Source organism: Nanorana parkeri, unplaced genomic scaffold (genome assembly GCF_000935625.1).
Source record: "Nanorana parkeri isolate BGI_ZX_2015 unplaced genomic scaffold, ASM93562v1 scaffold1318, whole genome shotgun sequence".
In the NCBI taxonomy this organism is placed as follows: Eukaryota; Metazoa; Chordata; class Amphibia; order Anura; family Dicroglossidae; genus Nanorana; species Nanorana parkeri.
This window is the reverse complement of record NW_017307586.1, coordinates 85,898-97,354: the sequence shown is the minus strand read 5'-3', so window position 1 is coordinate 97,354 and position 11,457 is coordinate 85,898. Positions and strand designations below refer to the sequence as shown.

Here is an 11,457-nt window from a genome sequence, read left to right as displayed (position 1 = left end):
GTCATCAGCGGCTTGTGAGCCGCTGATGACAGCTATTAATTTAAAGGGGACAGTCTGCTGAACAGTTCTACTATAAGCTGATGGTCGCTAAAGCGACCATCAGCTTATAGTAGAACTGTAAATGCCAGGTCCGTACGACGTACTGAGCTGGCCAGCAGGAAGCACTTTTGTAGCTCCGTACGACGTACGTCCTTGGCAGCGAAAGGGTTAAAGAAAGGCTTAAATTAATATATACCGAATGGTCACACTGGCTTGGCTGAGTAAGAGGCAAGTGGTTTCTGGATTGGGCTAAATGGCAGTAAAGGCATTAGGGAAACTGGCTGGCTGAGTAAGAGGCAAGTGGTTTCTGGATTGGGCTAAATGGCAGTAAAGGCATTAGGGAAACTGGCTGGCTAAGTAAGAGGCAAGTGGTTTCTGGATTGGGTTAAAGGGCAGTAAAGGCATTGGGGAAACTACAAAATTGTAATTTCTTTTCAAGCTATGGCATACATCAGGAGCTTTGAAGAATAATGTAATTGATGCCCACCTTCTTGTTTCTTCAGGTTGAATAGGACTCAACTGGCATTGAATGTATGCCTTACTAAATTATATTAAGAAAGTTTTCAAGTAGTGTACCTCCTGAGTGTTTGCTTTTAAGACATTCACTTTGGTGCAAGATAACAGTATACTTTTGAGTTGATTATTTGTGGACTTGGAATTCAAGCAGTGAATTATAACTTCTCACATAGCAATATTATGTATAACTGTAAATCCTTTAGCCCATATCTCCCATTTATTGACCCTTGAAGGGGAACATTCAACAACCAAATTATTTATTGCACTACTTCTTGAGTCTTGACTTCCTCCCGTTATTCCTTATATCTGGTAAAGTATATCAAAGCGAAAGCTTTTTTTCTTCAAATTGGACATTGTATGAGAGGGTTAAAACTGCTGTCCATTTTTCCCCAGTCATCGTCCAGGGCAGCATCTGAGAGATGGGATCCTCCCACCTTAAACGGGAAACGCATCATCCAAATTAGAATAAAAGGGCGGTCCCCCCTAACCACCTCAGTATTATCATAGAGATTCCTTCGGCTGAACAGGAGCATCGTAACGTTTGTTATTTTACTCCAGGCCTATCGTGCCAGATGGCAGGGGCCTCCTGAAGCATGCGGCTCCAACTCACAGGACAGTGTACCTGGAGAGCCTCATGCACAGGTACCCAGGACTGGTTCCCCCAGAGTCCTTACAAATGTCTACAAAGCTGCTGCGCTGTGTTTCTCTATTGGGAAAGCCAGGGTGCTGAGAGTGCTTGTAATGAAGGGGTAAAAACCCTGTTATATTTATTTCCCCACTTGACAACTTCCTATGTTTTAACTCTTGAGATTTGTGAGTGCATTCAATGGCGCAAACAACTAAAAAATCTGGGAATGATCAAATACATTTTTAATTAAACGTAGGGGTTAACTGGATAGGTACAACTTACTTACCCAGGGAGCCCTTGGCTTCTGAAAAGGTCAGAAGTCCTGGAATTGACAGTGTTTGATCAAGAGCCTAAGTACATTCAGCAAGCTGTCCTAGACGAGACTCGATACAGGCTGACAAACATCATAACACTGATGTTTGGTGGCTTCGGAAAGCAGGCCGTCGTTGTGGCGTACATCGCCCTGTCATCCTCTAGAAGTGTTTTATGACCAGCTTCAATAAAGGCCTTGGACTCATCTGGGGCAGAGCAGCTAGGTTTTCGCCAGAGAAAATTTGTAAGGAAGTCACTGAGCTGAGTTACAATATTTGGTGTAGCACTGCAGAGTTACCCTCCATCTGTTGTGATCAGACTCATGGTAGTAAGGTGCTCTTGCCGGCCCCCCCTCCCCCCCCCCAAAAAAAAGTATGCTGATTTCTAGTTTATCCTCTCAGATGCTGCCCTGGACGATGACTGGGGAAATCCTAAGTTAGGTACCTGGTAACTTTGTTTCCAGGAATCGTCCAGGGCAGCACGGATTCCCGCCCTGCTTATTGAGTGGTGTGGTGCAACATGAGGTTAATTGTTACTGTCTGGTGGTCCTTGCTACCTTTCGGTTCTATGATAATACTGAGGTGGCTAGGGGGGACCGCCCTTTTATTCTAATTGTGGATGATGTGTTTCCTATTTCAGGTGGGAGGATCCCATCTCTCAGATGCTGCCCCGGACGATTCCTGGAAACAAGGTTACCAGGTACCTAACTTAGGGTTTTTTTTATGCCATCTGTGTCATTAGGGAAATTTCCCTTTACGTCCTGTCCTGTAGACACAACCTCGTTTCTTGGAGTTACCTTCTCATTCCAAACGAGATTGGTGATCAGGACAATAAAAGGGCAATCTTCTTAATGGACACAGTCTGCAATAAAACCTGACGGGGGTTTTAATACCCTCACCAATCTATCCAAGAACTAAAAAAACATTTTGCTTTGAAGTTATACTTAAATTATGTCTCTTCTATTCACTGTTGTCTTGTTTTTTATTGTTTTTTTCAATAATATACCAGAAATATTTCAATCTCTTTCAGCTCTGTACTTTTTGTGATTTAGAGTAAGGTATGTCAAGTGGTGGTCGTTTTTTTTTTCTTTTTTCTTTTATAAATGCACATTCACACCGGGAGAAGGAGATTGTATGTTTGGGGGGCACTTAGCATGCACTGCCACACTAAGATAGCATGGCTAAATTTTTTTAAAAATTATCGGCGAACATAACGTAGTAACATGCCCTACATTTTTTTTTCAGGTCTCTGGTGGCAAACCTGGCTGCTGCTAATTGCTATGATAAAACAAAGCATCTCGACCTGACGGAAAACTGGCAGCTGGTGGAAAAGGCAAAAGTTTACTATATAGCTGTAAGTTCCCATATGAGACACTGTTTACATTTGTTACAATTGTTAAGCATTTAGCTGGTTAAGAATATCAGATGTGTGGATTCTTTTAGGCCTTGTTCACACCGAAAGCGTGTGCGTTCCAGAGCGGTAGCTGCTGGAACGCACTGCGATCGCTGAGAAACTTCCACCCGCGTTTTGGGGCGGGAGGGTGCGTGGTGGTGCATTAATTCAATGGCACCGCTTCCACGCCCCCCGCCCACAGTGCGATCGGATGCGTGGCAAAACTTTGCCAGCGTTCCGTTCCACTGCAAACGCTAAAAATAGGGCTTGCCTATTGCCTAATAGGGCTCAGCAAACTACAGCTCTGCAACGCACACGCTTTCAGTGTGAACAAGCCCTTAGATGTAGATTTTTATATATATTCCTAAAGGTAAACTACACTGTAGTGTATTTTTCAGAAGTACATAGTTGGAGTTGTTAAAAAGTTTCACTGTTGAAGCTTTTGGTTAGTTTTTTTTTTTTTTTAATGGCTTAATTTGCATGCTTGTTCCTATCATTTTTTTAACCCATCCAACTTAGATGTAGTTGCATGGGTTAATAAGGCTCTCTTTATTATTTGTGAAGTGCATTCAACATAAATGGTAAATAAAATTAGATTGGTGTGCTTGGATAGTTCTCCTTTAATTGTACACAATACTATGGGGTCAGTGAATTACATTCATCCTCATAGTTAGAGCCGATGTGTGACATTGAAACTGTGACACGTCGGCAAGTGAGCGAACACATACAGTTGCTCACTTCCTGATCATCTCCCTGCAGAGAGTGGTGACTGTCACTCCCCGCAGGGATTACCCCCTCTCCAATCCTCCAGTGCTGACTGGAGGAACAACTGGGAGGTGATTGGCAGAGCCCACTGTCAATCAGCCAGCTGGGTGGATCTTGACAGTATAGCCTGCTATATACTGAGCTTTGGGTCACGGAAGGAGATTAGTATATGTCCTCCTGTGACCCTAAAGAGAACTATGGGATAAAACGGTTACCCCATAGTTCTCTTTTGAACACTGTGGCAGATTCCACTGACAGGCGAATCACCATCTCAGAAGCTTGTCTTAGTCACCAATCATTGATTTCCCTTGAAATTACTTCTTTACCATTTTATTAGTAATCATTGTGTAGTAAGAAATTAAGCTGTAAAGTACGGTAATTAGAAGAAAACTTATTGCAACACTACCTTGCAATTCAAAATTAATCTGTGTCTAGAAATGAGGTTTTTTGATATGAGTACGGTATAATTTAAAAGGTGATCTTATCATACATCACAGTGAGTTTAATTCTTGAACGGGGCGATATGCAGCTACCTTCGGGTGATTAGGCACATTAGACACTGGAGAATCAAAGCAGTTAACAGCCCTGAATAATCCGTCCCACTCCCAGCCTGTCTCAGTTCAGGGGTTTGTATTTGTAAAAAAAAAATTTTTTAGGAAACTACATGTCCAAGGACTAAAGCTGGTGCCCAATTTAATTGTCCCTCATGACAATCGACTTGTCCAGATACAAATATTAATTTTAACCAAAACCATAGTTAACCGTGCAAGAGGCGCTTCTCCTTGGCCAGCCGGAGTCACCTGAGGGTACGAGTTACAGATAGTGCACCCATACTGGCAGAGGGGGGCAAATTTGAGTATAATTCCATTTTCCCAAAAACGTGAACAAGTCAACTTCCCCTTATTGCACATTGTGTGTGTTTTAGAGAGCGCTGCTGCCCAGCTACCACAATATGGAATGGGGGTAGCGCACACGTGGCCACAGGGTTGTTACTGCCCAGATCGCAAAATGAGCAGTAGTTCTGCTGCTCTACATTTAAATGGGGGGGGGAAAACACTCGCCCAGCGCACCCAACTCCGTGTCCCGGGCGTCAGCGTTAGGAATTGCGCACCCCTTCAGTTGTTTGTTAGTGTCTTTAGGGGATAGATGGCTTCTCTCTGCTCTGGGAGTGATGCATCCTTTTTTACTCAAATATCTTCTAGCAAGTTTCTTACAGCAACTATGGCACCTAACAGTAGCTATCTGGATCCATTTTCTCCACTGTACCATATCTAGACCTTGCCAAAACAAGATGCAGGGCCTGCCTGTAATATGTTTAGGGTCCTGCTTGGGGAACTTAACTTGCATTTTATGCAGTGCATGCATTTGCCACAGGGAGCTTTACTTATCTTGGGTCATGTCCCCAACGAACCCCTTTGAGAGGTATAGCCACCGGTTGGGTAACGATTGTATAGGGCATGTGCCATTTAAAGGGTCATTTACGTGTCACGCAAGATGAAGCTTGCCCTAGGGTAGTTGATCTCCAATCTGGCACTGGAAATGGGTAAACTCTTCGTTAGGATTGTAGTGGTGGCTTCCCCACACGTGAGCCTTACCTGTGACCATCTGTCCTGATGTCCCCGGTAAACAACAAGTCTTGTTTGGGCTGGTAACTTTTTATTAGAGGGGTTTTGCTTCCCTCACCATAATCGGTGACGGAGACCATGATGACCCAGTTCTCTCATGAAATCTAATATCTAAATTTATCATTGCCTATATATTTGTGTTCTTATAGAGCTAACCTCTAATTTAAGTACTTGAGCCACTGCCACAGCAGGAAAACATGGACATATCTCATTTTAATTCTATATTGTCCATGTTATTTTAAAGTCCTGTATCAAATATTTGCAGCACCTAGCTGCATCAACAGTTGTGTTTAGTCATGCACGGCACATCATCTGAAGAGTGGCTACTTCAAGTTGTAAGAATATCATGTATAGCCATCACTCATTCAGTTGTATCTGCTTGTAGGATGCATAAAACAAACAAAAAGTGGCACGTTCAGTACTTCACACTCAGGTTCTTCTAGCAATGCTCATCAGATGGGATAAACACCAGGAAGGGTACCCCTATCTTCCTCCACTCTCTAGATAAAATTAGCAACTGTCTCATGGACCCCCTCCTTTGCTGAAGGTGGGAGTCCTTCCACATCTCTCAAAAGAGGAGAAAAGTGCAGAGGGTGGGGGGAAGCCCTGAAATGCTGCCAAAATATTTTGTGGCAGTCTGTTGCTAAGGAACCAACACTTGAGCTCTATTAATGACACTGCAGGCATATCAAGAAGCTAAAGCTGTATTCTCAGCACACCCTTTTAGTGCTGGAGCAAGCTGTATCTGTGTATTAGGCTACTAATGCTGTAATTATCTCAGAAATAGTTATTCCCTTGTTAACTCTATGCCCCACCACCGCCACCTTCATATATGATTGACTGTAATTGGTGGTTGGGTACAGCGTATCTAGCTCTGCTTTCCCACGCCTCTAATAAACACACTCGCATCCGCATAATCTCCTAAGCAAAGATGAGGATTGTGCTTTTTTTTTCTTCTTCAGCTGTGGACTTAAAGCTTGGCTCTTGTAATTTGATCATAGTGACAGATGTCATTTCTAAGCTGAATTTTGTATTTAACTGTTTATGCACTTTTCCTTGTAATTATCTTTGATGAAGAGGTTTGCGAGAATTTGTTCCGGCATCTTTCAGTTGAGCTGCTTTTTCTCATTTCAATGGGTATTGCAGCCAAATCTGTTGGTGTCATTTTAGTTAGGTTATATTTTTCATTATTTTACTTGCATTCTCTCCTACATTCCAGAGAGTATGATCATTTTTAGAGTGCTGCCATATTTACTTGTTACGATTGGAGAATTTTATTCATAAGAGCTTGCAGTTTAATAAGCCACGGTGCTTTCACCCTCTGCATCTTCTCATTAGCGGCATAGACAGAAAATGTGCTGCCAACAATGCACACATTACTAATCACATGCCAGCAGCAGGCTGTCTGCTTTGTCAAGTGCCCCGCATCCCTGAGGCAAGAAAGACAGCTGCTGCATCTCTGTGTTGTGTGATCCCTTTCTCATTGGACTGCTCAACACAGCCATTCTAAACCACTTCATTTGCTTTGTATTGGATACCTTGTTGCTCACCGGTTTTAGTAATCATATCCTTCCCTCCGTGTTCTGCTCCCAGATTATAATATAACTAAAACAAAAAGAACACCTCGTAATATCTAGAGGTAGTTTGATAAAAAATACCTGTTCCCAAAATTGATTAGAAGTACAAATGACCTCTAATTGGTATTGAGATCAGTAGACATGGTTGTGGAGGTCATTGAAAAAAAAACGAGCATGATTATTAGATTACAGAATAGTTTTTTTTTTTTTAAAGAAACCTTTGATCAGCTACCAGAAAATGAGGGAATGCTATGGATCATAGACTTGGAGCTTGCACCTTCAATAACGGGTCAGCAGTGGCAGCTTCCATATTTCTGTCCTAATTCTGTCCCTTAATAAAATGTGCTTGTAGTCATAGAAGCAACATCAGACTGCCTTTGCTGGTCATTTCTCCTGCAAAATTCTACTTGCCTGGCTATCATGCTTATCATGCTTCTAAATGCAGTACTTAAGACAACTGACACAGAACAAATATGTAGAAAGGACTTTTATCCTGCTTTGTGTTCTATTTGAATACCGTATTTTTCCGTCTAAGACGCCCCCATGTATTGTCCCCCACTTTTCTTACCCAAAATTCAGAAATCAATATTTTCCATGCTCTTTTGCATAACTGATTAAATCCAGTTTAAATTTTGCAGAGTAAGACAGCCGCTTACTGGTACCGGTATTTTTTTTGTTTTCTGAAATTTTTATGGGCTCAGAATGCTTCAACATTACTGCTCCCTGTTGCATCTGGGCACTGGCTACAGGCTCTCCGCAGCATCAGCTGACGTGGGGTACATAAGGCTCATGATTGGAGGAAACCTGTTAGCTTGTCTCTGCAATCGGAAGTTTCACTTGTGAGGCTAGTTTGCAGAGGTATCGGCAGTTTCGGAACCGCGGTTCTCCTCTCGCCCCCCGTGTATAAGACGCCCCTCTATTTTTAGGTAAATAAGTAAGAAAAAGTATAGTCTTATAAACGGAAAAATACAGTACTTGTTATGGATCATTGATTTAGGAAGTATTAAAACTAGTAGGTCCACCTAACCGCAATGGCTGCCACCACTGGAAGTTATCATCTGCGCCAGTGAACTGAAGTGCGTATTACCTGGATTTCCTATTGAATATAAACTTTACGAAAACTACTCGTTTAGTGGGGCTAGCTTGTACACAGAACAGAAAGTTAAATACATTTCCCAAAGAAGACAGATGGCCACAATAAACTGGACAGGGGTTTGTATTAGGGATGCACTGATACCACTTTTTTAAGACCGAGTACGAGTACCGATACTTTTGATCAAGTACTCGCAGATACCAATTACCGATACTTTTTCTTAAAGGGACAGGTCACATTTTTTCTAAAGCAATACAAACTAATGCTTTAAGGTCACTTTCTATATATATATATTTTTTTTTTGGAGTGTGCATGTGTGTGTGAGAATATGGTTGTGTGTTTGCCAGGGTTTTTTGAGGTACAGTTCACACTAGTACAGTGCGATAATCACACAGTCTCGTGCAATTAACGCACTGTACCACGCAAAATCTCACCTACCACGAATTCTGGTGTGGAAGGTGTATTGCATTGCCATTCGTTTGCACCCCAAATGCACCTCTCACCCACAGTTCGATCACCCGAACTTGCTGAACCGCAATGCCGTGCGACTTAGGTCATGACTTCATGGCCAAGGACAAATGTGGGTCTTGAGGTTACACAGGTTGTCCAAACAAAGGGTAGAAACTGGGTGGAAACTATGTCCATAGTTTAAGCTGTTACGATTTACCTTTTGTTACAGCTTCCATTTGCAAGTCTGATTCCCTCTGTAGTTCCTTAAGGAAAGAAGCTGGGGCAGCCAGCTTCTCTTTCTACTATCGTTAAGTGAATTTGTCTGGCTATCGCAAAGACGTATAAGGTGAATGGTAAATCTCCCCCCATTCTTGACATGGTTCACTCTACTAGAAGTGTTTATGCTTCTTGCGCCTTTCAGCATTCGTTTGTAGTTTTAGCACAAGCTTTACCGGATGAATATTCAGCCTCTGGTTTCTAGCTTTGGGCTTAAAGTGACACTACACCCTGTTCCAAATTATTATGCAAATTTTCTCATTTACCTAAATAATTGATGTAAACAGCATAATTCTCATGTTATCAACTATTTAAGAGTACAATCCAAATTTTATTAAACAAACTCCCTAATGATAACAGTATTTTTTCCCCCAAAAAAAGACTTGCAATGCACTGTTCCAAATTATTACGCACAGTAAGTTGCAAAACACTTTATAGGTTGTAAAGAACTGAAAATTGTCATTTGTTGTGTTTGCAGCATATTTACTGAAATCAAAAGCTATTTCAATCAAACTTTGAACAACATTTTCACTTTTTAAAAATTTTAACAGGTCACGTTACATTTTAACATAGGACCCCTTATGTGATAGCAGCTTCACAAGTCTTGCATCCATTGAACTTGTGAGTTTTTGGACAGTTTCTGCTTTAATTTGTTTGCAAGATGTCAGAATAGCCTCCCAGAGATGCTGTTTGGATGTAAACTGCCTCCCACCCTCATAGATCTTTTGCTTGAGGATGCTCCAAAGGTTCTCAATAGGATTGAGGTCAGGGGAGGATGGAGGCCACACCATGACTTTCTCTCCTTTTATCCCCATAGCAGCCATTGATGCAGAGGTATTCTTTGCAGCATGAGATGGTGCATTGTTGTGCATGAAGATGATTTTATTACAGAAAGCATAGTTCTTCCTTCTGTACCAGGGAAGGAAGTGGTCAGTCAGGAACTCCACATGCTTTGCAGAGGTCATCTTTACACCATCGGGGACCCTAAAGGGGCCGACCAGCTCTCTTCCCATGATTCCGGCCCATAACATGACTCCACCACCGCCTTGCTGGCGTCGCAGCCTTGTTGGAACAGGGTGGCCGTCCACCAACCATCCACTACTCCTTCCATCTGAACCATCCAGGGTTGCACGGCACTCATCAGTGAACAGAACTGTTTGAAAATTAGTCTTCATGTATTTTTCTGCCCAATGCAGCCGTTTCTGCTTGTGAGCATTGGTTAGTGGTGGACCGAATGGAAGGTTTATGCACAGTTGTAAGACTCTGGAGGACTCTACACTTTGATGTCCGTGGGACTCCAGAGGCACCAGCAGCTTCAAATATCTGTTTGCTGCTATGTAATGGTGTTTTAGCAGCTGCTCTCTTGATCCGATGCATGGATCTGGCAGAAACCGTCCTCAATGTGCCTTTATCTGCACAAACCCGTCTGTGCTCTGAATCAGCCACAAATCTCTTAATAGTTCGATGATCACGCTTTAGTTTTGGTGAAATATCTAATGTTTTCATACCTCGTCCAGGGCATTGAACTATTTCACTCTTTTCGGCAGCAGAGAGATCCTTTTTCTTCCCCATATTGCTTGAAAATGGTGCTCTGCTTAATAATGTGGAACATCCTCCTTTAGTAGTGTTTCCTTTAATTGGGCTCACCTGGCAATCTAATTATCACAGGTGTCCGAGATTGTTTTCAGTGATCAAGAGCCCTGAGACACAATGCCATCCATGAGTTAAACTGAAAAACAAAATATTTAATCTTTGTGACACTGAAATAGAATTTGCATAATAATTTGGAACAGGGTGTAAACTCAGGAGTTAAATCTTTTAAAATGCTCTGAAGTGCCCGAACGTTTAACAAAACTGTACCTTATTTGTGCTATAGATCCTCAAGCCATCTATGAATTTGTGCTGACACTGTCCTTCCTTCTGGAGGGTGGCTACTTTTTGTTTTTCCATGGTCCTTGTTAGGGATATACCGATACTAGTATCGGTGTCGATGCAGAGTATTTGGGCGAGTACTCTTACTCACCCAATCCTCTGATGCCTAGCCCGATACCTGAGCTACTCTGATCATGAAGCCGGGCAACGAGTCATTGTCCTCCTGATTGGCCAAAAGCCGGCTCCATGCTCCCTCGTCACCTGGTGCTCCGTGCTCCCTTATCCCTTGCCACCGCTCCAAACCTACTCCTGTAATGAACTATAATTTTTAAGCAAATTGGTAAACTAAATGTGAAATTGTAGTTAATCACGTGATCAAGCTTGGAGTGGTGGCTATTTTACAACATACACATGGGACCACGGGGAATAAAAGTAGCCACCCTCCAGAAGGAAGGAAAGTGTCAGCCCAAATACAGAGATGATTTGAGGCTCTATAGAGGATCCCTCTGTTTTCCCTGTTGGGAGTTCCTTTGTTTGTTCACGGGCCTGTTAGCGATGTTTCCTGCCCCTCTGTTAGAGATAATTCTGGAACCAATGAGATGTCCAAAAGCCATTTATGTATGATCACAGAACCCTCCCTTGTTTTTTGTAGTCCACTTTTGCTTGACACACTGGTTCTGGAATTGACTCCCTTTGTTCTTTTTAATGTACTCCAAAGCATGGATTTAACACGTGAGGAAACATTTTTTTTTGTTTGCCCATGTGATTGTTTAAAACATTTTTTTTCTCTTTTTTCTGATTTTTAGTTGTGTTTTTGTTTTTTTTCCTCACTGCTCATGTGTACAGAGCTTACCTTTTTTTTTTTTTTTTTTTTTTAAGCCTTTCTTTGTGAGGTTTTTTTTTTTTTTTGTT

The 11,457-nt window shown here is 42.1% G+C and overlaps 1 protein-coding gene across 2 annotated transcripts in view; it reads left to right on the top strand.

Moving 5' to 3' along the window:
* Nucleotides 1-11,457, top strand: part of ADK (adenosine kinase) — a 160,298-nt gene that overhangs the window by 103,702 nt on the left and 45,139 nt on the right. For both annotated transcript variants that reach the window (XM_018569297.1, XM_018569298.1), the window contains exon 6: nucleotides 2,740-2,848. In XM_018569297.1, the coding sequence (XP_018424799.1) occupies nucleotides 2,740-2,848 (109 nt within the window). The remainder of the gene's footprint in view (nucleotides 1-2,739; nucleotides 2,849-11,457) is intronic.